Here is a 26,750-nt window from a genome sequence, read left to right as displayed (position 1 = left end):
CTCACAGTGCAGCACTCGGTGCTGCGCTGTGAGCTTGTAGATCTGCCTTTTTTGAAAAATCGTTTGTGCAAGTCTTTGAATATTTTTGACCTGATTTTATGAATGTCTCCTATCTTTCTTAGGAGACATTCACCCCCCATCTCAAAATATGTTGTTCCAGGAACCACCCAGAAGCCAATATTTGAGTTACAAATTTGCAACTCAGTTCCGCAGTGAGCTTGTATATCTGCCATTATTCAATATTTAAAGCATTAAATAATTCTCGGCCTAAATGGGTTAAAAGGGCGTCTTCCCCAAATAGCAGGATAGGGGGCAGTGCAAATGAAGCCTGGGTTTCCGAGGCTAGGGGCAGTGTGGCTCCACCAACAGTCATTTACACACTGACCCAGTGAAGGATTTGTCCCTAAATGGCTGTGGCATACACAGACAGGGTACAATTCAAAACAGCAGAGATGCTGGTAATTTGCCAGTGGTGGAAAAAGTTTTTTTTTTTTTTTACTTAAGTAAAAGTATCAAATAAGAATTAATCCATTACAAGTAAAACTCTGGATTTCAAAATGTACTTGAGTAAAAGTACAAAATATTGGTATCAAAATGTACACTAGTGATTCCGTCACCACCTCTAAAAGGAGGTCCGTGGTAGCCTCACACCGGTTCTAGGTACCTCTGTCAAAATTCACATTTGTTCTCTTAACTGAATCACATAGTCTAATCTGTATGATTGACGGGAGTGATGATCAGAGGAGCAGTATTTCTCTCATAACTCTCATAACTGATACTTGGATTAAGGATTGGATAGAGTTTGTCAGTGAAGGTGCAGCCAGTGAAAGAGTACAGATGAACTCTGGTCTCCACATCATAAAAGGACACCAGACCCTCCTCATAATCCACAAACACTCCCACTTTCTGGAGCTTCTCTCTTACAGTGAGGAGGACAGGAGGAGGGTCAGTAAGAGCACTGTACTCATTTCCATCCTGCAAATCCTTATACCCTATAGTCCAGTAACCGTTGTTGGGACTCAGATTGATCGATTGTTTCCTGTTGATGGACTCTCTGGCAACTCCTACACTCCAATATGTCTTCCCTTTAACCTGAACCTCATAGTAAAACCTTCCTGAGGAGAAGCCTTGTTTTCCTAAGACACGTGAACGATCAGAGAAGAATCTCTCTTTGTTGTTTGGGAGATTAAGCTTTACTTTTCCACGACTCACTTGTTTTCCATCCTCAGATAGGATAAGCAAGGAGTGTGCTGTATCAGGGTCCAGAGTTACATCCACTGCATATTGCTGGACCCTTCTCAGCTCAGCATCACGCAGCTTCTTCTCCATCTCTTGACTGAGTGTCTTCAGAGCTGTCTTCACAGTTTCCACAAATGAATACTGGTGGACATTGACCTGGGTGGGTGGATGGGTGTTGATGGATGGGAAGTTCTGGAGGAAGTGGAGGTGGTCTTCAGTGTGTGAGAGCTGCTTCAACTCAGAGCTTCTCTTCTTTAACTCTATGATTTCTTGATGCAGATCTTTGATGAAGCCTTCAGCCTGTTTCTCAGTTGTTTTCTGCTTCTGTTCAATCACATCAATTAGCTCAGCCTGGCTTTTCTGAATACAGCTGATCAGAGCAGTGAAGACCTGCACACTGTTTGCTATCTCTCTGTCTGCATCTTTCTTACTGAGTTCTACCGAGCGTGTGACCTCTTGAATCTTCACTTGTCTCTCCTGGATCATCTGCTTAACATCAGCCTCCGTCTTTCCCAGCTCAGCCTTCTTTCCTTCATATGCTTCTTTCAGAGATACAATTTGATGTAACTTGTGGTCAGACTTAATGCAGATCTGACAAACACACATGTTTTCAGTCATACAGAAGAGCTCTAGAGGTTTGTCATGTTTCTTACAAATAAAGTCTTCCAGGTTCTTTATAGGGTCGATTAGTTTGTGTCGTTTTAAAGCTGCGAGTCTCTCGTGAGGCTCCAGGTGAGTCTCACAGTAGGAGATCAGACACACCAGACAGGACTTCAAGGCTTTGAGCTTGGTCTCAGTACAGACGTCACAGGACACTTCATCTGGTTCAGCAGGTTCTTGGTTTGTGCTGGGAGTTTTGTTCATCTGCTTGGATTTCCTGAACTGATCAGTCATCTCAGAAATGAAAGTATTGACAAAGACGTCTGGTCTCCTACAGAAGATTGTTTGACACAGTGGACACTGACACACATCACTAGTGTCCCAGTAATGTGTGATGCAGGTTTTGCAGTAGTTGTGTCCACATGGAGTGCCGACTGGATCAGTGAACACATCCAGACAGATAGAACACAGGAACTGCTCTTCAGAAAGGAGAATGCTGGCAGAGGCCATGTCTACACACTGGAAAGAAAGACAAAATAATAATAACTTCTCACAGCTTCATAGTTATGAATCTAGAACAGTGGTTCTCAACCTGTGGGTCGGGACCCCCCGTCCCCAGATGATTAACCTATAATGTGCAACATTGTTTTCTCTCTCAACAGTAAACAAACCATCATGATGTTTAAGTGTATGGAGGGTATCCGCACATTTATAAAGGGATAATTTAAGGACTCTTTAATACCTCTAAAATGACAAATTAAACATTGGCCAAATTGTCAAAGATTATAGGCAGAAATTGTGAAAATAGCCAATCTCAGGGGTTAAAGCCAAAATAAATCCCAAGACTGAATATTATTTTCAGACCATGTCCCAATGTAATTCTTGAAACATGGCGCACAGCGCACCCCAATAATTGAGGTGTTTCCCTTTCACTGAAGTTCTGAACTGCCTTCACAAAATGTGTGTGTGCCAAATACATACTTCATTTTATAGAAGTATCTTCTGAAGTTCTATTGTATTCAATTGCTAGTCTGGTCAATTCAAACACTCATATCTTGAAATTATAACTGCTTTTTAGATTGGAGATCACTTGACTAGAGTTTTGACGACTTTGTCATTCACGCCGTGTCCATCGCTACACCTCTCCCTTATTTATACATTTTTTAGCGGATCAGCACTGTTCTCAGAAATAGTTTCTATGGAATCCTCAAGACTGAAATCAGTCCCCAGGACTGAGAACTTTAACCCCTGCAATCTACATGCTCACAACGCCTAAGGCTATTTTCACAATAGAACCGTGTTATACAAAATGTAATACCTCAACTCTTAGTGCCCCGTCAGGGTGGGAGGGAGCAGTTAAAATATGATTATTTTGGGGGGTCCCATGAGTTCAAATATGATTATTTTGGTGGTCGCGGCCTGAAAAGGTTGAGAACCACTGATAGATAATATATCGGCCTACATAGGCTACAGCACTTCCTGGAAACCCTACCAACTCAAACATTATATTCTGGATACAGTTACAACTTTATTCTCAGTTACTGAATCATTATTAATTAAGTCCTTCTCTGCTATAGGCTACTCACCTCACTGTTAGTAAAAGACGTGTTGAACGAATGTATTGTAGAGCTTGTTGTGAGCAGAGCACTGCCTCAGTTTTACTGTTTAACTTTCATTTCACTAGATTTGCGTCACTGAGAAACTCCTCCTTGTACTGGAGTTGTTAACCCTTCACATCCTCCACTAGTCTCTGTCTGTCTGTCTGTCTGTCTGTCTGTCTGTCTGTCTGTCTGTCTGTCTGTCTGTCTCATTCCATTCTCTTTTAATTGTTATCTACCACTTCCACTGTATGTTGCTTTTGTCTTGGGTTGAGAGTTCAGTCTCTGTTTCCCTGCAGAGTGGACTCACCTGTGGGTGTCAGCTGAGCCTGGTCTAATGAGCTGGCCTACCGGTGAATGATTCCTGCCATTTTGGAAGGAGTGCAGTGGAGTGTAGTGTTTTGGAAACATAAACATATTAATATAAGCACTGCTGTAGACCTACATAACATGATTTAACAGAGCTGCAGTGAAGAAAACACAAAGGCAGAGTTTCAAATAATTTACATTTTTTACATAAATGTACTTACATTTCTGAGTGAGACACAATAATGGGATTTAATCAATATACAGGACCATCTAAAAGGTAACACTTTACATAAAGGTCCCTTAATAAACACTTATTAACAGTTAATAAAATGGTTTAAATGGTTTCCTGTGCAAATAAGCCATATGCTTACTAGGATCTCCTTTTAGTTAACCTTGTACCAGTGAACTGACACAATGTGTTGCATCGCAACACAATGTGACCTTGTAGATCGTCTATTTTTAAATGGACGAAATGTATACTGTATGGCTGAAGTGGGTAATGTATGTTTTGTAATAATAATCCAAATCTACAAAGTAACAAGTAACTAAAATGTTCTAATAAATGTAGTGGAGTAAAAGTACAATATTTGGATCCGAAATGTAGTGGAGTAGAAGTAAAAGTATTGGAAATTGGAAATACTCAAGTAAAGTACAAATACCTCAAAATTGTATGTATGTACAGTACTTAAGTAAATCTACTTAGTTACTTTACACCACTGTAAATTGCAGCATTACACACAAAAAGTTGTCACAAACTTTGCCTTATCCACATTCTGATGGTAATTGATGTTGACAACATCTAAAGATTCAACAGGGGGCGCCATACGACAGCCTTTACAGTTGTTTTGAACTGAGAAGCACACTGCCATATAACATTTCCCATCCATCTCAATCATCAGCCACAGTCACTAGACTATGTGTGGATCCAACAAACATTAACAGCCGTGCAGAGTTAGAGATGGAGCCCTTCTCAACCAGACAGCTCACCATTAATAAAGAAAAAAGACAACAAGCACCAATGTGCTTACTATTATAGGGTAGACGAGGGGTCTTCAATGTTTTTCAGGCCAATGCCCCACTTACCTTAGTGAGAGATGGAGCAAGGACCCCCACTACATATTGGATTCATGTTAAATCAAAATGTGTGTTTTCAGACATTTAACCACTTAACACTAAATACTTGGTCTGCTCTTTTTTTCCCTATACACCAAACCTCTTCACTGCGTTGTGAGCTTGTAGATCATCTATCACTCCTTCAGAATATAGGGATGCGAGGGTTGGTGGTTAATCTAAAAAAATAAGAAAAAAGTCCCTATGACACACAAGATTTTGGTGGCCGTAAGGACCCCCTAGGAGTCCCGCACCCCCTGCTGAAGACCTCTGCTGACCCACCCTAAAGTTTCAGACACTTGCAGAGAAGTGTTCAATTAGTCTCTAGAAGCTAAGTTATTTGATTGATTGATTGATTGATTGAATACTTTATTAGTCAGAAATGTAAACAGCACAAAGTCCTGGGGACTTGTTTCCATTGTGGTCCTGTATTTTCATTCATCATCTTATTTTTTGTTATATTTTATTCAAAGCATGAATGTAGAAAGGTTACACAAATATATTATGAATAAAATAAGAAAACAAATAAAATCACAAGATAGATGTACAATTCATCATCTTATTGTGTGTATTGGTGTTTCAATAGAATGGTAGGGAATTTAATTTGTGTTATTGAACTGAACTGCAGACTAACTTGCTTGGTTGCATGTGAAGATAGATGTGATGTTCATTCATGCAAATAGACTCTCACACACCGACACCGCACCACTCTGCCCTACTGCTACTGTTTAACGATACATTTTAATAGCGATTCGATACATATCACGATACATGGTTGACGATACGATACATGGACGATATTGGTTCATTCATGGCGATACGATACGATTCAATTCAATGATTTAAAATCGATATACTGTAGTAACTATTTAGCAAAGACATTAAATCTGTGTGAAAGGTGTGGATAGTGACGGTTTTTAAGGGAAACATGTATTATTATGGATAAATAAGTAAACACAGTGATTATCTACTAAATATATGGACATTGTATATTGACAAACCTGCACCTTGACATGAACCCAGAGATTACACACATTTATCGATAGACCAGTGTAGCTATATGGAAAGGAAAAGTAATTAAACCCCTCCTTTTAAATGTATCTTCTTAAAAATGCTAAATACAATGCACAAGTAGGAAGTATCGATACAATCGATTCTTTACACTGCCGATTCGATACGATACAAAATAAAACGATACGATTTGATTTTAGCTGTTTTCATTTCGATATACTTTGATTTTTGAAGTTAAAAACGATATTTCGATACAGTTACTATATCGTTACACCCCTAGCTACTGTACAACTGTCCTAAATGGGTTAATCTGTTACAAGTAAAAGTCTAGATCTCAAAAAGTACAAAATATTGGTATCAAAATGTACAGTGGCCCACTATAGTGATTAATCTGTCGCCACCTCTAAAAGGAGGTCTGTGGTCACCTCGCACCGGTTCTAGGTACCTCTGTCAAAATACACATTTGTTGTATTAATAGAATCACATAGTCTAATCTGTGTGATTGACGGGAGCGATGATCAGAGGAGCAGCATTTCCCTCATAGCTGACATTTGGATTAAGGATTGGATAGAGTTTGTCAGTGAAGGTGCAGCCAGTGAAAGAGTACAGATGAACTCTGGTCTCCACATCATAAAAGGACACCAGACCCTCCTCATAATCCACAAACACTCCCACCTTCTGGAGCTTCTCTCTTACAGTGAGGAGGACAGGAGGGTCAGTAAGAGCCCTGTACTCATTTCCATTCTTCAAATCTATTGTCCAGTAACCGTTGTTGGGAGTCAGATTGATCGATTTTTTCCTGTTGATGGACTCTCTGGCAACTCCTACACTCCAATATGCCTTCCCTTTGACCAGAACCTCATAGTAAAACCTTCCCGAGGAGAAGCTTTGTTTTCCTAAGACACGTGTACGATCAGAGAAGAATCTCTCTTTGTTGTTTGGGAGATTAAGCTTTACTTTTCCATGACTCACTTGTTTTCTATCCTCAGATATGATAAGATAGGGGTGTGCTGTATTAGGGTCCAGAGTTACATCCACTGCATATTGCTGGACCCTTCTCAGCTCAGCATCATGCAGCTGCTTCTCCATCTCTTGACTGAGTGTCTTCAGAGCTGTCCTCACAGTTTCCACAAATGAATACTGGTGGACATTGACCTGGGTGGGTGGATGGCTGTTGATGGATGGGAAGTTCTGGAGGAAGTGGAGGTGGTCTTCAGTGTATGAGAGCTGCTTCAACTCAGAGCTTCTCTTCTTTAACTCTATGATTTCTTGATGCAGATCTTTGATGAAACCTTCAGCCTGTTTCTCAGTTGTTTTCTGCTTCTGTTCAATCACATCAATTAGCTCAGCCTGGCTTTTCTGAATACAGCTGATCAGAGCAGTGAAGACCTGCACACTGTTTGCCATCTCTTTGTCTGCATCTTTCTTACTGAGTTCTACTGAGTGTGTGACCTCTTGAATCTTCACTTGTCTCTCCTGGATCATCTGCTTAACATCAGCCTCCGTCTTTCCCAGCTCAGCCTTCTTTCCTTCATATGCCTCTTTTAGAGATACAATTTGATGTAACTTGTGGTCTGACTTAATGCAGATCTGACAAACACACATGTTTTCAGTCTTACAGAAGAGCTCTAGAGGTTTGTCATGTTTCTTACAAATAAAGTCTTCCAGGTTCTTTATAGGGTCAATTAGTTTGTGTCGTTTTAAAGCTGCAAGTCTCTGATGAGGCTCCAGGTGAGTCTCACAGTAGGAGATCAGACACACCAGACAGGACTTCAAGGCTTTGAGCTTGGTCTCAGTACAGACGTCACAGGACACTTCATCTGGTTCAGCAGGTTCTTTGTTTGTGCTGGAAGTTTTGTTCATCTGCTTGGATTTCCTGAACTGATCAGTCATCTCAGAAATGAAAGTATTGACAAGGACGTCTGGTCTCCTACAGAAGACTGTTTGACACAGTGGACACTGACACACATCACTAGTGTCCCAGTAGTGTGTGATGCAGGTTTTGCAGTAGTTGTGTCCACATGGAGTGCTGACTGGATCAGTGAACACATCCAGACAGATAGAACACAGGAACTGCTCTTCAGACAGGAGAATGCTGCCAGAGGCCATGTCTACACACTGGAAAGAAAGACAAAATAATTATAACTTCTCACAGCTTCATAGTTATGAATCTAGAACAGTGGTTCTCAACCTGTGGGTCGGGACCCCCCGTCCCCAGATGATTAACCTATAATGTGCAACATTGTTTTCTCTCTCAACAGTAAACAAACCATCATGATGTTTAAGTGTATGGAGGGTATCCGCACATTTATAAAGGGATAATTTAAGGACTCTTTAATACCTCTAAAATGACAAATTAAACATTGGCCAAATTGTCAAAGATTAGAGGCAGAAATTGTGAAAATAGCCAATCTCAGGGGTTAAAGCCAAAATAAATCCCAAGACTGAATATTATTTTCAGACCATGTCCCAATGTAATTCTTGAAACATGGCGCACAGCGCACCCCAATAATTGAGGTGTTTCCCTTTCACTGAAGTTCTGAACTGCCTTCACAAAATGTGTGTGTGCCAAATACATACTTCATTTTATAGAAGTATCTTCTGAAGTTCTATTGTATTCAATTGCTAGTCTGGTCAATTCAAACACTCATATCTTGAAATTATAACTGCTTTTTAGATTGGAGATCACTTGACTAGAGTTTTGACGACTTTGTCATTCACGCCGTGTCCATCGCTACACCTCTCCCTTATTTATACATTTTTTAGCGGATCAGCACTGTTCTCAGAAATAGTTTCTATGGAATCCTCAAGACTGAAATCAGTCCCCAGGACTGAGAACTTTAACCCCTGCAATCTACATGCTCACAACGCCTAAGGCTATTTTCACAATAGAACCGTGTTATACAAAATGTAATACCTCAACTCTTAGTGCCCCGTCAGGGTGGGAGGGAGCAGTTAAAATATGATTATTTTGGGGGGTCCCATGAGTTCAAATATGATTATTTTGGTGGTCGCGGCCTGAAAAGGTTGAGAACCACTGATAGATAATATATCGGCCTACATAGGCTACAGCACTTCCTGGAAACCCTACCAACTCAAACATTATATTCTGGATACAGTTACAACTTTATTCTCAGTTACTGAATCATTATTAATTAAGTCCTTCTCTGCTATAGGCTACTCACCTCACTGTTAGTAAAAGACGTGTTGAACGAATGTATTGTAGAGCTTGTTGTGAGCAGAGCACTGCCTCAGTTTTACTGTTTAACTTTCATTTCACTAGATTTGCGTCACTGAGAAACTCCTCCTTGTACTGGAGTTGTTAACCCTTCACATCCTCCACTAGTCTCTGTCTGTCTGTCTGTCTGTCTGTCTGTCTGTCTGTCTGTCTGTCTGTCTGTCTGTCTCATTCCATTCTCTTTTAATTGTTATCTACCACTTCCACTGTATGTTGCTTTTGTCTTGGGTTGAGAGTTCAGTCTCTGTTTCCCTGCAGAGTGGACTCACCTGTGGGTGTCAGCTGAGCCTGGTCTAATGAGCTGGCCTACCGGTGAATGATTCCTGCCATTTTGGAAGGAGTGCAGTGGAGTGTAGTGTTTTGGAAACATAAACATATTAATATAAGCACTGCTGTAGACCTACATAACATGATTTAACAGAGCTGCAGTGAAGAAAACACAAAGGCAGAGTTTCAAATAATTTACATTTTTTACATAAATGTACTTACATTTCTGAGTGAGACACAATAATGGGATTTAATCAATATACAGGACCATCTAAAAGGTAACACTTTACATAAAGGTCCCTTAATAAACACTTATTAACAGTTAATAAAATGGTTTAAATGGTTTCCTGTGCAAATAAGCCATATGCTTACTAGGATCTCCTTTTAGTTAACCTTGTACCAGTGAACTGACACAATGTGTTGCATCGCAACACAATGTGACCTTGTAGATCGTCTATTTTTAAATGGACGAAATGTATACTGTATGGCTGAAGTGGGTAATGTATGTTTTGTAATAATAATCCAAATCTACAAAGTAACAAGTAACTAAAATGTTCTAATAAATGTAGTGGAGTAAAAGTACAATATTTGGATCCGAAATGTAGTGGAGTAGAAGTAAAAGTATTGGAAATTGGAAATACTCAAGTAAAGTACAAATACCTCAAAATTGTATGTATGTACAGTACTTAAGTAAATCTACTTAGTTACTTTACACCACTGTAAATTGCAGCATTACACACAAAAAGTTGTCACAAACTTTGCCTTATCCACATTCTGATGGTAATTGATGTTGACAACATCTAAAGATTCAACAGGGGGCGCCATACGACAGCCTTTACAGTTGTTTTGAACTGAGAAGCACACTGCCATATAACATTTCCCATCCATCTCAATCATCAGCCACAGTCACTAGACTATGTGTGGATCCAACAAACATTAACAGCCGTGCAGAGTTAGAGATGGAGCCCTTCTCAACCAGACAGCTCACCATTAATAAAGAAAAAAGACAACAAGCACCAATGTGCTTACTATTATAGGGTAGACGAGGGGTCTTCAATGTTTTTCAGGCCAATGCCCCACTTACCTTAGTGAGAGATGGAGCAAGGACCCCCACTACATATTGGATTCATGTTAAATCAAAATGTGTGTTTTCAGACATTTAACCACTTAACACTAAATACTTGGTCTGCTCTTTTTTTCCCTATACACCAAACCTCTTCACTGCGTTGTGAGCTTGTAGATCATCTATCACTCCTTCAGAATATAGGGATGCGAGGGTTGGTGGTTAATCTAAAAAAATAAGAAAAAAGTCCCTATGACACACAAGATTTTGGTGGCCGTAAGGACCCCCTAGGAGTCCCGCACCCCCTGCTGAAGACCTCTGCTGACCCACCCTAAAGTTTCAGACACTTGCAGAGAAGTGTTCAATTAGTCTCTAGAAGCTAAGTTATTTGATTGATTGATTGATTGATTGAATACTTTATTAGTCAGAAATGTAAACAGCACAAAGTCCTGGGGACTTGTTTCCATTGTGGTCCTGTATTTTCATTCATCATCTTATTTTTTGTTATATTTTATTCAAAGCATGAATGTAGAAAGGTTACACAAATATATTATGAATAAAATAAGAAAACAAATAAAATCACAAGATAGATGTACAATTCATCATCTTATTGTGTGTATTGGTGTTTCAATAGAATGGTAGGGAATTTAATTTGTGTTATTGAACTGAACTGCAGACTAACTTGCTTGGTTGCATGTGAAGATAGATGTGATGTTCATTCATGCAAATAGACTCTCACACACCGACACCGCACCACTCTGCCCTACTGCTACTGTTTAACGATACATTTTAATAGCGATTCGATACATATCACGATACATGGTTGACGATACGATACATGGACGATATTGGTTCATTCATGGCGATACGATACGATTCAATTCAATGATTTAAAATCGATATACTGTAGTAACTATTTAGCAAAGACATTAAATCTGTGTGAAAGGTGTGGATAGTGACGGTTTTTAAGGGAAACATGTATTATTATGGATAAATAAGTAAACACAGTGATTATCTACTAAATATATGGACATTGTATATTGACAAACCTGCACCTTGACATGAACCCAGAGATTACACACATTTATCGATAGACCAGTGTAGCTATATGGAAAGGAAAAGTAATTAAACCCCTCCTTTTAAATGTATCTTCTTAAAAATGCTAAATACAATGCACAAGTAGGAAGTATCGATACAATCGATTCTTTACACTGCCGATTCGATACGATACAAAATAAAACGATACGATTTGATTTTAGCTGTTTTCATTTCGATATACTTTGATTTTTGAAGTTAAAAACGATATTTCGATACAGTTACTATATCGTTACACCCCTAGCTACTGTACAACTGTCCTAAATGGGTTAATCTGTTACAAGTAAAAGTCTAGATCTCAAAAAGTACAAAATATTGGTATCAAAATGTACAGTGGCCCACTATAGTGATTAATCTGTCGCCACCTCTAAAAGGAGGTCTGTGGTCACCTCGCACCGGTTCTAGGTACCTCTGTCAAAATACACATTTGTTGTATTAATAGAATCACAGTCTAATCTGTGTGATTGACGGGAGCGATGATCAGAGGAGCAGCATTTCCCTCATAGCTGACATTTGGATTAAGGATTGGATAGAGTTTGTCAGTGAAGGTGCAGCCAGTGAAAGAGTACAGATGAACTCTGGTCTCCATATCATAAAAGGACACCAGACCCTCCTCATAATCCACAAACACTCCCACCTTCTGGAGCTTCTCTCTTACAGTGAGGAGGACAGGAGGGTCAGTAAGAGCCCTGTACTCATTTCCATTCTTCAAATCTATTGTCCAGTAACCGTTGTTGGGAGTCAGATTGATCGATTTTTTCCTGTTGATGGACTCTCTGGCAACTCCTACACTCCAATATGCCTTCCCTTTGACCAGAACCTCATAGTAAAACCTTCCCGAGGAGAAGCTTTGTTTTCCTAAGACACGTGTACGATCAGAGAAGAATCTCTCTTTGTTGTTTGGGAGATTAAGCTTTACTTTTCCATGACTCACTTGTTTTCTATCCTCAGATATGATAAGATAGGGGTGTGCTGTATTAGGGTCCAGAGTTACATCCACTGCATATTGCTGGACCCTTCTCAGCTCAGCATCATGCAGCTGCTTCTCCATCTCTTGACTGAGTGTCTTCAGAGCTGTCCTCACAGTTTCCACAAATGAATACTGGTGGACATTGACCTGGGTGGGTGGATGGCTGTTGATGGATGGGAAGTTCTGGAGGAAGTGGAGGTGGTCTTCAGTGTATGAGAGCTGCTTCAACTCAGAGCTTCTCTTCTTTAACTCTATGATTTCTTGATGCAGATCTTTGATGAAGCCTTCAGCCTGTTTCTCAGTTGTTTTCTGCTTCTGTTCAATCACATCAATTAGCTCAGCCTGGCTTTTCTGAATACAGCTGATCAGAGCAGTGAAGACCTGCACACTGTTTGCCATCTCTTTGTCTGCATCTTTCTTACTGAGTTCTACTGAGTGTGTGACCTCTTGAATCTTCACTTGTCTCTCCTGGATCATCTGCTTAACATCAGCCTCCGTCTTTCCCAGCTCAGCCTTCTTTCCTTCATATGCCTCTTTTAGAGATACAATTTGATGTAACTTGTGGTCTGACTTAATGCAGATCTGACAAACACACATGTTTTCAGTCTTACAGAAGAGCTCTAGAGGTTTGTCATGTTTCTTACAAATAAAGTCTTCCAGGTTCTTTATAGGGTCAATTAGTTTGTGTCGTTTTAAAGCTGCAAGTCTCTGATGAGGCTCCAGGTGAGTCTCACAGTAGGAGATCAGACACACCAGACAGGACTTCAAGGCTTTGAGCTTGGTCTCAGTACAGACGTCACAGGACACTTCATCTGGTTCAGCAGGTTCTTTGTTTGTGCTGGAAGTTTTGTTCATCTGCTTGGATTTCCTGAACTGATCAGTCATCTCAGAAATGAAAGTATTGACAAGGACGTCTGGTCTCCTACAGAAGACTGTTTGACACAGTGGACACTGACACACATCACTAGTGTCCCAGTAGTGTGTGATGCAGGTTTTGCAGTAGTTGTGTCCACATGGAGTGCTGACTGGATCAGTGAACACATCCAGACAGATAGAACACAGGAACTGCTCTTCAGACAGGAGAATGCTGCCAGAGGCCATGTCTACACACTGGAAAGAAAGACAAAATAATTATAACTTCTCACAGCTTCATAGTTATGAATCTAGAACAGTGGTTCTCAACCTGTGGGTCGGGACCCCCCGTCCCCAGATGATTAACCTATAATGTGCAACATTGTTTTCTCTCTCAACAGTAAACAAACCATCATGATGTTTAAGTTTATGGAGGGTATCCGCACATTTATAAAGGGATAATTTAAGGACTCTTTAATACCTCTAAAATGACAAATTAAACATTGGCCAAATTGTCAAAGATTAGAGGCAGAAATTGTGAAAATAGCCAATCTCAGGGGTTAAAGCCAAAATAAATCCCAAGACTGAATATTATTTTCAGACCATGTCCCAATGTAATTCTTGAAACATGGCGCACAGCGCACCCCAATAATTGAGGTGTTTCCCTTTCACTGAAGTTCTGAACTGCCTTCACAAAATGTGTGTGTGCCAAATACATACTTCATTTTATAGAAGTATCTTCTGAAGTTCTATTGTATTCAATTGCTAGTCTGGTCAATTCAAACACTCATATCTTGAAATTATAACTGCTTTTTAGATTGGAGATCACTTGACTAGAGTTTTGACGACTTTGTCATTCACGCCGTGTCCATCGCTACACCTCTCCCTTATTTATACATTTTTTAGCGGATCAGCACTGTTCTCAGAAATAGTTTCTATGGAATCCTCAAGACTGAAATCAGTCCCCAGGACTGAGAACTTTAACCCCTGCAATCTACATGCTCACAACGCCTAAGGCTATTTTCACAATAGAACCGTGTTATACAAAATGTAATACCTCAACTCTTAGTGCCCCGTCAGGGTGGGAGGGAGCAGTTAAAATATGATTATTTTGGGGGGTCCCATGAGTTCAAATATGATTATTTTGGTGGTCGCGGCCTGAAAAGGTTGAGAACCACTGATAGATAATATATCGGCCTACATAGGCTACAGCACTTCCTGGAAACCCTACCAACTCAAACATTATATTCTGGATACAGTTACAACTTTATTCTCAGTTACTGAATCATTATTAATTAAGTCCTTCTCTGCTATAGGCTACTCACCTCACTGTTAGTAAAAGACGTGTTGAACGAATGTATTGTAGAGCTTGTTGTGAGCAGAGCACTGCCTCAGTTTTACTGTTTAACTTTCATTTCACTAGATTTGCGTCACTGAGAAACTCCTCCTTGTACTGGAGTTGTTAACCCTTCACATCCTCCACTAGTCTCTGTCTGTCTGTCTGTCTGTCTGTCTGTCTGTCTGTCTGTCTGTCTGTCTGTCTCATTCCATTCTCTTTTAATTGTTATCTACCACTTCCACTGTATGTTGCTTTTGTCTTGGGTTGAGAGTTCAGTCTCTGTTTCCCTGCAGAGTGGACTCACCTGTGGGTGTCAGCTGAGCCTGGTCTAATGAGCTGGCCTACCGGTGAATGATTCCTGCCATTTTGGAAGGAGTGCAGTGGAGTGTAGTGTTTTGGAAACATAAACATATTAATATAAGCACTGCTGTAGACCTACATAACATGATTTAACAGAGCTGCAGTGAAGAAAACACAAAGGCAGAGTTTCAAATAATTTACATTTTTTACATAAATGTACTTACATTTCTGAGTGAGACACAATAATGGGATTTAATCAATATACAGGACCATCTAAAAGGTAACACTTTACATAAAGGTCCCTTAATAAACACTTATTAACAGTTAATAAAATGGTTTAAATGGTTTCCTGTGCAAATAAGCCATATGCTTACTAGGATCTCCTTTTAGTTAACCTTGTACCAGTGAACTGACACAATGTGTTGCATCGCAACACAATGTGACCTTGTAGATCGTCTATTTTTAAATGGACGAAATGTATACTGTATGGCTGAAGTGGGTAATGTATGTTTTGTAATAATAATCCAAATCTACAAAGTAACAAGTAACTAAAACGTTCTAATAAATGTAGTGGAGTAAAAGTACAATATTTGGATCCGAAATGTAGTGGAGTAGAAGTAAAAGTATTGGAAATTGGAAATACTCAAGTAAAGTACAAATACCTCAAAATTGTATGTATGTACAGTACTTAAGTAAATCTACTTAGTTACTTTACACCACTGTAAATTGCAGCATTACACACAAAAAGTTGTCACAAACTTTGCCTTATCCACATTCTGATGGTAATTGATGTTGACAACATCTAAAGATTCAACAGGGGGCGCCATACGACAGCCTTTACAGTTGTTTTGAACTGAGAAGCACACTGCCATATAACATTTCCCATCCATCTCAATCATCAGCCACAGTCACTAGACTATGTGTGGATCCAACAAACATTAACAGCCGTGCAGAGTTAGAGATGGAGCCCTTCTCAACCAGACAGCTCACCATTAATAAAGAAAAAAGACAACAAGCACCAATGTGCTTACTATTATAGGGTAGACGAGGGGTCTTCAATGTTTTTCAGGCCAATGCCCCACTTACCTTAGTGAGAGATGGAGCAAGGACCCCCACTACATATTGGATTCATGTTAAATCAAAATGTGTGTTTTCAGACATTTAACCACTTAACACTAAATACTTGGTCTGCTCTTTTTTTCCCTATACACCAAACCTCTTCACTGCGTTGTGAGCTTGTAGATCATCTATCACTCCTTCAGAATATAGGGATGCGAGGGTTGGTGGTTAATCTAAAAAAATAAGAAAAAAGTCCCTATGACACACAAGATTTTGGTGGCCGTAAGGACCCCCTAGGAGTCCCGCACCCCCTGCTGAAGACCTCTGCTGACCCACCCTAAAGTTTCAGACACTTGCAGAGAAGTGTTCAATTAGTCTCTAGAAGCTAAGTTATTTGATTGATTGATTGATTGATTGAATACTTTATTAGTCAGAAATGTAAACAGCACAAAGTCCTGGGGACTTGTTTCCATTGTGGTCCTGTATTTTCATTCATCATCTTATTTTTTGTTATATTTTATTCAAAGCATGAATGTAGAAAGGTTACACAAATATATTATGAATAAAATAAGAAAACAAATAAAATCACAAGATAGATGTACAATTCATCATCTTATTGTGTGTATTGGTGTTTCAATAGAATGGTAGGGAATTTAATTTGTGTTATTGAACTGAACTGCAGACTAACTTGCTTGGTTGCATGTGAAGATAGATGTGATGTTCATTCATGCAAATAGACTCTCACACACCGACACCGCACCACTCTGCCCTACTGCTACTGTTTAACGATACATTTTAATAGCGATTCGATACATATCACGATACATGGTTGACGATACGATACATGGACGATATTGGTTCATTCATGGCGATACGATACGATTCAATTCAATGATTTAAAATCGATATACTGTAGTAACTATTTAGCAAAGACATTAAATCTGTGTGAAAGGTGTGGATAGTGACGGTTTTTAAGGGAAACATGTATTATTATGGATAAATAAGTAAACACAGTGATTATCTACTAAATATATGGACATTGTATATTGACAAACCTGCACCTTGACATGAACCCAGAGATTACACACATTTATCGATAGACCAGTGTAGCTATATGGAAAGGAAAAGTAATTAAACCCCTCCTTTTAAATGTATCTTCTTAAAAATGCTAAATACAATGCACAAGTAGGAAGTATCGATACAATCGATTCTTTACACTGCCGATTCGATACGATACAAAATAAAACGATACGATTTGATTTTAGCTGTTTTCATTTCGATATACTTTGATTTTTGAAGTTAAAAACGATATTTCGATACAGTTACTATATCGTTACACCCCTAGCTACTGTACAACTGTCCTAAATGGGTTAATCTGTTACAAGTAAAAGTCTAGATCTCAAAAAGTACAAAATATTGGTATCAAAATGTACAGTGGCCCACTATAGTGATTAATCTGTCGCCACCTCTAAAAGGAGGTCTGTGGTCACCTCGCACCGGTTCTAGGTACCTCTGTCAAAATACACATTTGTTGTATTAATAGAATCACATAGTCTAATCTGTGTGATTGACGGGAGCGATGATCAGAGGAGCAGCATTTCCCTCATAGCTGACATTTGGATTAAGGATTGGATAGAGTTTGTCAGTGAAGGTGCAGCCAGTGAAAGAGTACAGATGAACTCTGGTCTCCACATCATAAAAGGACACCAGACCCTCCTCATAATCCACAAACACTCCCACCTTCTGGAGCTTCTCTCTTACAGTGAGGAGGACAGGAGGGTCAGTAAGAGCCCTGTACTCATTTCCATTCTTCAAATCTATTGTCCAGTAACCGTTGTTGGGAGTCAGATTGATCGATTTTTTCCTGTTGATGGACTCTCTGGCAACTCCTACACTCCAATATGCCTTCCCTTTGACCAGAACCTCATAGTAAAACCTTCCCGAGGAGAAGCTTTGTTTTCCTAAGACACGTGTACGATCAGAGAAGAATCTCTCTTTGTTGTTTGGGAGATTAAGCTTTACTTTTCCATGACTCACTTGTTTTCTATCCTCAGATATGATAAGATAGGGGTGTGCTGTATTAGGGTCCAGAGTTACATCCACTGCATATTGCTGGACCCTTCTCAGCTCAGCATCATGCAGCTGCTTCTCCATCTCTTGACTGAGTGTCTTCAGAGCTGTCCTCACAGTTTCCACAAATGAATACTGGTGGACATTGACCTGGGTGGGTGGATGGCTGTTGATGGATGGGAAGTTCTGGAGGAAGTGGAGGTGGTCTTCAGTGTATGAGAGCTGCTTCAACTCAGAGCTTCTCTTCTTTAACTCTATGATTTCTTGATGCAGATCTTTGATGAAGCCTTCAGCCTGTTTCTCAGTTGTTTTCTGCTTCTGTTCAATCACATCAATTAGCTCAGCCTGGCTTTTCTGAATACAGCTGATCAGAGCAGTGAAGACCTGCACACTGTTTGCCATCTCTTTGTCTGCATCTTTCTTACTGAGTTCTACTGAGTGTGTGACCTCTTGAATCTTCACTTGTCTCTCCTGGATCATCTGCTTAACATCAGCCTCCGTCTTTCCCAGCTCAGCCTTCTTTCCTTCATATGCCTCTTTTAGAGATACAATTTGATGTAACTTGTGGTCTGACTTAATGCAGATCTGACAAACACACATGTTTTCAGTCTTACAGAAGAGCTCTAGAGGTTTGTCATGTTTCTTACAAATAAAGTCTTCCAGGTTCTTTATAGGGTCAATTAGTTTGTGTCGTTTTAAAGCTGCAAGTCTCTGATGAGGCTCCAGGTGAGTCTCACAGTAGGAGATCAGACACACCAGACAGGACTTCAAGGCTTTGAGCTTGGTCTCAGTACAGACGTCACAGGACACTTCATCTGGTTCAGCAGGTTCTTTGTTTGTGCTGGAAGTTTTGTTCATCTGCTTGGATTTCCTGAACTGATCAGTCATCTCAGAAATGAAAGTATTGACAAGGACGTCTGGTCTCCTACAGAAGACTGTTTGACACAGTGGACACTGACACACATCACTAGTGTCCCAGTAGTGTGTGATGCAGGTTTTGCAGTAGTTGTGTCCACATGGAGTGCTGACTGGATCAGTGAACACATCCAGACAGATAGAACACAGGAACTGCTCTTCAGACAGGAGAATGCTGCCAGAGGCCATGTCTACACACTGGAAAGAAAGACAAAATAATTATAACTTCTCACAGCTTCATAGTTATGAATCTAGAACAGTGGTTCTCAACCTGTGGGTCGGGACCCCCCGTCCCCAGATGATTAACCTATAATGTGCAACATTGTTTTCTCTCTCAACAGTAAACAAACCATCATGATGTTTAAGTGTATGGAGGGTATCCGCACATTTATAAAGGGATAATTTAAGGACTCTTTAATACCTCTAAAATGACAAATTAAACATTGGCCAAATTGTCAAAGATTAGAGGCAGAAATTGTAAAATAGCCAATCTCAGGGGTTAAAGCCAAAATAAATCCCAAGACTGAATATTATTTTCAGACCATGTCCCAATGTAATTCTTGAAACATGGCGCACAGCGCACCCCAATAATTGAGGTGTTTCCCTTTCACTGAAGTTCTGAACTGCCTTCACAAAATGTGTGTGTGCCAAATACATATACTTCATTTTATAGAAGTATCTTCTGAAGTTCTATTGTATTCAATTGCTAGTCTGGTCAATTCAAACACTCATATCTTGAAATTATAACTGCTTTTTAGATTGGAGATCACTTGACTAGAGTTTTGACGACTTTGTCATTCACGCCGTGTCCATCGCTACGCCTCTCCCTTATTTATACATTTTTTAGCGGATCAGCACTGTTCTCAGAAATAGTTTCTATGGAATCCTCAAGACTGAAATCAGTCCCCAGGACTGAGAACTTTAACCCCTGCAATCTACATGCTCACAACGCCTAAGGCTATTCTCACAATAGAACCGTGTTATACAAAATGTAATACCTCAACTCTTAGTGCCCCGTCAGGGTGGGAGGGAGCAGTTAAAATATGATTATTTTGGGGGGTCCCATGAGTTCAAATATGATTATTTTGGTGGTCGCGGCCTGAAAAGGTTGAGAACCACTGATAGATAATATATCGGCCTACATAGGCTACAGCACTTCCTGGAAACCCTACCAACTCAAACATTATATTCTGGATACAGTTACAACTTTATTCTCAGTTACTGAATCATTATTAATTAAGTCCTTCTCTGCTATAGGCTACTCACCTTTTCACTGTTAGTAAAAGACGTGTTGTACGAATGTATTGTAGAGCTTGTTGTGAGCAGAGCACTGCCTCAGTTTTACTGTTTAACTTTCATTTCACTAGATTTGCGTCACTGAGAAACTCCTCCTTGTACTGGAGTTGTTAACCCTTCACATCCTCCACTAGTCTCTGTCTGTCTGTCTGTCTGTCTGTCTGTCTGTCTGTCTGTCTGTCTGTCTGTCTGTCTGTCTGTCTGTCTGTCTGTCTGTCTGTCTCTTTCTCATTCCATTCTCTTCTCTTTTAATTATTATCTACCACTTCCACTGTATGTTGCTTTTGTCTTGGGTTGAGAGTTCAGTCTCTGTTTCCCTGCAGAGTGGACTCACCTGTGGGTGTCAGCTGAGCCTGGTCTAATGAGCTGGCCTACCGGTGAATGATTCCTGCCATTTTGGAAGGAGTGCAGTGGAGTGGAGTGTTTTGGAAACATAAACATATTAATATAAGCACTGCTGTAGACCTACATAACATGATTTAACAGAGCTAAAGTGAAGAAAACACAAAGGCAGAGTTTCAAATAATTTAATTTCTTTACATGTACTTACATTTCTGAGTGAGACACAATAATGGGATTTAATCAATATACAGGACCATCTAAAAGGTAACACTTTACATAAAGGTCCCTTAATAAACACTTATTAACAGTTAATAAAATGGTTTAAATGGTTTCCTGTGCAAATAAGCCATGTGCTTACTAGGATCTCCTTTTAGTTAACCTTGTAGGCCTACCAGTGAACTGACACAATGTGTCGCATCGTAACACAATGTGACCTTGTAGATCGTCTATTTTTAAATGGACGAAATGTATATACTGTATGGCTGAAGTGGGTAATGTATGTTTTGTAATAATAATCCAAATCTAAAAAGTAACAAGTAACTAAAGTATTCAAATAAATGTAGTGGAGTAAAAGTACAATATTTGGATCCGAAATGTATAGTGGAGTAGAAGTAAAAGTATTGGAAATTGGATATACTCAAGTAAAGTACACATACCTCAAAATTGTATGTAAGTATACAGTACTTAAGTAAATCTACTTAGTTACTTTACACCACTGTACATTGCAGACAACAGCATTACTTCTCTCTGATTTAAACTCAGATAGAAAACTGTTGTCACAAACTCTGCCTTATCCACATGGTAATTGATGTTGACAACATCTAAAGATTCAACAGGGGGCGCCATACGACAGCCTTTACAGTTGTTTTGAACTGAGAAGCACACTGCCATATTGACTGTGTGTGGATCCAACAAACAACAGCCGTGCAGAGTTAGAGATGGAGCCTTTCTCAACCAGACAGCTCACTATTAATAAAGAAAAAAGACAACAAGCACCAATGTGCTTACTATTATAGGGTAGACCAGGGGTCTTCAATGTTTTTCAGGCCAATGACCCCCTTACCTTAGTGAGAGATGGAGCAAGGACCCCCACTACATATTGGATTCATGTTAAATCAAATGTGTGTTTTCAGACATTTAACCACTAAACACTCAATACTTGGTCTGCTCTTTTTTTCCCTATACACCAAACCTCTTCGCTGTGTTGTGAGCTTGTAGATCATCTATTTTCGGTTAACACTCCTGCAGAATAGGGATGCGAGGGTTGGTGGTTAATCTAAAAAAATACGAAAAAAGTCCCCATGACACACAAGATTTGGTGGCTCCCCTACAGTATCTTTGGGGCCTTTTACACTGGCAAATAACCGGTTCTGGTTCTTTCTCCCGCTTATGGGATGAACCAGAGGTGAGCTTTTCCACCGAGAACCGGAGTTGGTTCCGAACCGTAAAAGTTGGTTCCGAACGGGAACCACAAAATCCTTGGTTCCTCTGGTTCAATCATGGTTCAATCTGGTGGAAACGCAAGCCGGTTCGCAAGAACGAACCAAGGTTCCAAGAAAGTTGAACCGGCACTGGTTCTGGAACCGGTTCTTTGCCGGTGGAAAAGGCCCCTTTAAGGACCCCCTGGGAGTCCCGGACCCCCTGCTGAAGACCTCTGCTGACCCACCCTGAAGTTTCAGACACTTGCAGAGAAGTGTTCAATTAGTCTCAAGAAGCTATGTTCTTTGATTGATTGATTGATTGATTGAATACTTTATTAGTCAGAAATGTAAACAGCACGTGGTACAGTCAGACATTAAGGCTAAAAGGATAACAAAAAAGTCCTGGGGACTTGTTTCCATTGTGGTCCTGTATTTTCATTCATCATCTTATTTCTTTGTTATATTTTATTCAAAGCATGAATGTAGAAAAGTTACACAAATATATTATGAATAAAATAAGAAAACAAATAAAATCACAAGATAGATGTACAATTCATCATCTTATTGTGTGTATACAAGCACATATTTGAGTTACAAATTTGCAAAAAAAACAAAAACAAAAAAACAAGATTTTTCTACAAGCTCGCAGCGCAGCACTCGGTGCCGCAGTGAACTTGTATATCTGCTATTTTTCAATAGTTAAAGCATTAAATAATTCTAGTCCTAAATGGAGTAATCTGTTACAAGTAAAAGTCTGGATTTCAAAATGTACTTGAGTAAAAGTACAAAATATTGGTATCAAAATGTACAGTGGCTCACTATAGTGATTAATCCGTCGCCACCTCTAAAAGGAGGTCCGTGGTCGCCTCGCACCGGTTATAGGTACCTCTGTCAAAATACACATTTGTTGTCTTAATTGAATCACACAGTCTAATCTGTGTGATTGACAGGAGCGATGATCAGAGGAGCAGCATTTCCCTCATAGCTGATATTTGGATTAAGGATTGGATAGAGTTTGTCAGTGAAGGTGCAGCCAGTGAAAGAGTACAGATGAACTCTGGTCTCCACATCATAAAAGGACACCAGACCCTCCTCATAATCCACAAACACTCCCACCTTCTGGAGCTTCTCTCTTACAGTGAGGAGGACAGGAGGGTCAGTAAGAGCACTGTACTCATTTCCATTATGAAAATCTATAGTCCAGTAACCGTTGTTGGGACTCGGATCGATCGATTGTTTCCTGTTGATGGACTCTCTGGCAACTCCTACACCCCAAAATATCTTCCCTTTAACCTGAACCTCATAGTAAAACCTTCCTGAGGAGATGCTTTGTTTTCCTAAAACACGTGTACGATTAGAGAAGAATCTCTCTTTGTTGTTTGGGAGATTAAGCTTTACTTTTCCACAACTCACTTGTTTTCCATCCTCAGATAGGATAAGCAAGGGGTGTGCTGTATCAGGGTCCAGAGTTACATCCACTGCATATTGCTGGACCCTTCTCAGCTCAGCATCACGCAGCTTCGTCTCCATCTCTTGACTGAGTGTCTTCAGAGCTGTCCTCACAGTTTCCACAAATGAATACTGGTGGACATGGACCTGGGTGGGTGGATGGCTGTTGATGGATGGGAAGTTCTGGAGGAAGTGGAAGTGGTCTTCAGTGTATGAGAGCTGCTTCAACTCAGAGCTTCTCTTCTTTAACTCTGTGATTTCTTGATGCAGATCTTTGATGAAGCCTTCAGCCTGTTTCTCTGTTGTTTTCTGCTTCTGTTCAATCACATCAATTAGCTCAGCCTGGCTTTTCTGAATGCAGTTGATCAGAGCAGTGAAGACCTGCACACTGTTTGCTATCTCTCTGTCTGCATCTTTCTTACTGAGTTCTACTGAGCGTGTGACCTCTTGAATCTTCACTTGTCTCTCCTGGATCATCTGCTTAACATCAGCCTCCGTCTTTCCCAGCTCAGCCTTCTTTCCTTCATATGCCTCTTTCAGAGATACAATTTGATGTAACTTGTGGTCTGACTTAATGCAGATCTGACAAACACACATGTTTTCAGTCTTACAGAAGAGCTCTAGAGGTTTGTCATGTTTCTTACAAATAAAGTCTTCCAGGTTCTTTATAGGGTCGATTAGTTTGTGTCGTTTTAAAGCTGCGAGTCTCTCATGAGGCTCCAGGTGAGTCTCACAGTAGGAGATCAGACACACCAGACAGGACTTCGAGGCTTTGAGCTTGGTCTCAGTACAGACGTCACAGGACACTTCATCTGGTTCAGCAGGTTCTTGGTTTGTGCTGGAAGTTTTGTTCATCTGCTTGGATTTCCTGAACTGATCAGTCATCTCAGAAATGAAAGTATTGACAAGGACGTCTGGTCTCCTACAGAAGACTGTTTGACACAGTGGACACTGACACACATCACTAGTGTCCCAGTAGTGTGTGATGCAGGTTTTGCAGTAGTTGTGTCCACATGGAGTGCTGACTGGATCAGTGAACACATCCAGACAGATAGAACACAGGAACTGCTCTTCAGACAGGAGAATGCTGCCAGAGGCCATGTCTACCCACTGGAAAGAAAGAAAAAATAATAACTTCTCACAGCTTCATCGTTATGAATCTAGAACAGTGGTTCTCAACCTGTGGGTCGGGACCCCCCGTCCCCAGATGATTAACCTATAATGTGCAACATTGTTTTCTCTCTCAACAGTAAACAAACCATCATGATGTTTAAGTGTATGGAGGGTATCCACACATTTATAAAGGGATAATTTAAGGACTCTTTAATACCTCTAAAATGACAAATTAAACATTAGCCAAATTGTCAAAGATTAGAGGCAGAAATTGTGAAAATAGCCAATCTCAGGGGTTAAAGACAAAATAAATCCCAAGACTGAATATTATTTTCAGACCATGTCCCAATGTAATTCTTGAAACATGGCGCGCAGCGCACCCCAATAATTGAGGTGTTTCCCTTTCACTGAAGTTCTGAACTGCCTTCACAAAATGTGTGTGTGCCAAATACATACTTCATTTTATAGAAGTATCTTCTGAAGTTCTATTGTATTCAATTGCTAGTCTGGTCAATTCAAACACTCATATCTTGAAATTATAACTGCTTTTTAGATTGGAGATCACTTGACTAGAGTTTTGACAACTTTGTCATTCACGCCGTGTCCATCGCTACACCTCTCCCTTATTTATACATTTTTTAGCGGATCAGCACTGTTCTCAGAAATAGTTTCTATGGAATCCTCAAGACTGAAATCAGTTCCCAGGACTGAGAATTAACCCCTGCAATCTACATGCTCACAACGCCTAAGGCTATTTTCACAATAGAACCGTGTTATACAAAATGTAATACCTCAACTCTTAGTGCCCCGTCAGGGTGGGAGGGAGCAGTTAAAATATGATTATTTTGGGGGGTCCCATGAGTTCAAATATGATTATTTTGGTGGTCGCGGCCTGAAAAGGTTGAGAACCACTGATAGATAATATATCGGCCTACATAGGCTACAGCACTTCCTGGAAACCCTACCAACTCAAACATTATATTCTGGATACAGTTACAACTTTATTCTCAGTTACTGAATCATTATTAATTAAGTCCTTCTCTGCTATTAGGCTACTCACCTTTTCACTGTTAGTAAAAGACGTGTTGAACGAATGTATTGTAGAGCTTGTTGTGAGCAGAGCACTGCCTCAGTTTTTACTGTTTAACTTTCATTTCACTAGATTTGCGTCACTGAGAAACTCCTCCTTGTACTGGAGTTGTTAACCCTTCACATCCTCCACTAGTCTCTGTCTGTCTCTTTCTCATTCCATTCTCTTCTCTTTTAATTGTTATCTACCACTTCCACTGTATGTTGCTTTTGTCTTGGGTTGAGGGTTCAGTCTCTGTTTCCCTGCAGAGTGGACTCACCTGTGGGTGTCAGCTGAGCCTGGTCTAATGAGCTGGCCTACCGGTGAATGATTCCTGCCATTTTGGAAGGAGTGCAGTGGAGTGTAGTGTTTTGGAAACATAAACATATTAATATAAGCACTGCTGTAGACCTACATAACATGATTTAACAGAGCTGCAGTGAAGAAAACACAAAGGCAGAGTTTCAAATAATTTACATTTTTTACATAAATGTACTTACATTTCTGAGTGAGACACAATAATGGGATTTAATCAATATACAGGACCATCTAAAAGGTAACACTTTACATAAAGGTCCCTTAATAAACACTTATTAACAGTTAATAAAATGGTTTAAATGGTTTCCTGTGCAAATAAGCCATATGCTTACTAGGATCTCCTTTTAGTTAACCTTGTACCAGTGAACTGACACAATGTGTCGCATCGCAACACAATGTGACCTTGTAGATCGTCTATTTTTAAATGGACAAAATGTATATACTGTATGGCTGAAGTGGGTAATGTATGTTTTGTAATAATAATCCAAATCTACAAAGTAACAAGTACCTGTAACTAAAATGTTCTAATAAATGTAGTGGAGTAAAAGTACAATATTTGGATCCGAAATGTAGTGGAGTAGAAGTAAAAGTATTGGAAATTGGAAATACTCAAGTAAAGTACAAATACCTCAAAATTGTATGTATGTACAGTACTTAAGTAAATCTACTTAGTTACTTTACACCACTGTAAATTGCAGCATTACACA

General features: G+C 39.8%; 3 protein-coding genes across 3 annotated transcripts; all 3 read right to left on the bottom strand.

Moving 5' to 3' along the window:
• Positions 1–358: 358 nt before the first annotated feature.
• Positions 359–9,101, bottom strand: LOC308306218 (uncharacterized protein). Its single transcript, XM_080751117.1, has 3 exons — positions 9,053–9,101; positions 6,375–7,985; positions 359–2,358 (listed from the first exon to the last, which is right to left on the bottom strand). The coding sequence occupies exons 2-3, from the start codon at positions 7,974–7,976 to the stop codon at positions 709–711; spliced, it is 3,252 nt and encodes a 1,083-aa protein (XP_080607243.1). The 5' UTR covers positions 7,977–7,985; positions 9,053–9,101; the 3' UTR covers positions 359–708.
• Positions 9,102–11,981: 2,880 nt separating this feature from the next.
• On the bottom strand, positions 11,982–14,726 carry LOC308306217 (zinc finger protein RFP-like; the record flags this gene model as incomplete). The annotated part of the gene is made up of 2 exons (XM_080751116.1): positions 14,678–14,726; positions 11,982–13,610 (listed from the first exon to the last, which is right to left on the bottom strand). Exon 2 carries the CDS (start codon positions 13,599–13,601, stop codon positions 11,982–11,984), a length of 1,620 nt encoding a protein of 539 aa, XP_080607242.1. The 5' UTR covers positions 13,602–13,610; positions 14,678–14,726.
• A 2,815-nt stretch (positions 14,727–17,541) lies between these two features.
• On the bottom strand, positions 17,542–25,783 carry LOC308306216 (uncharacterized protein). Its single transcript, XM_080751115.1, has 5 exons — positions 25,717–25,783; positions 23,043–24,653; positions 20,882–20,885; positions 20,302–20,369; positions 17,542–19,233 (listed from the first exon to the last, which is right to left on the bottom strand). The coding sequence occupies exons 2-5, from the start codon at positions 24,642–24,644 to the stop codon at positions 17,605–17,607; spliced, it is 3,303 nt and encodes a 1,100-aa protein (XP_080607241.1). The 5' UTR covers positions 24,645–24,653; positions 25,717–25,783; the 3' UTR covers positions 17,542–17,604.
• Positions 25,784–26,750: the final 967 nt, after the last annotated feature.

This window comes from Nannobrachium achirus (genome assembly GCF_963921795.1).
Source record: "Nannobrachium achirus genome assembly, chromosome: 20".
Taxonomy (NCBI): Eukaryota; Metazoa; Chordata; class Actinopteri; order Myctophiformes; family Myctophidae; genus Nannobrachium; species Nannobrachium achirus.
Note: the sequence above shows the minus strand (reverse complement) of the source record. Positions and strands in the feature narration are given on the sequence as shown.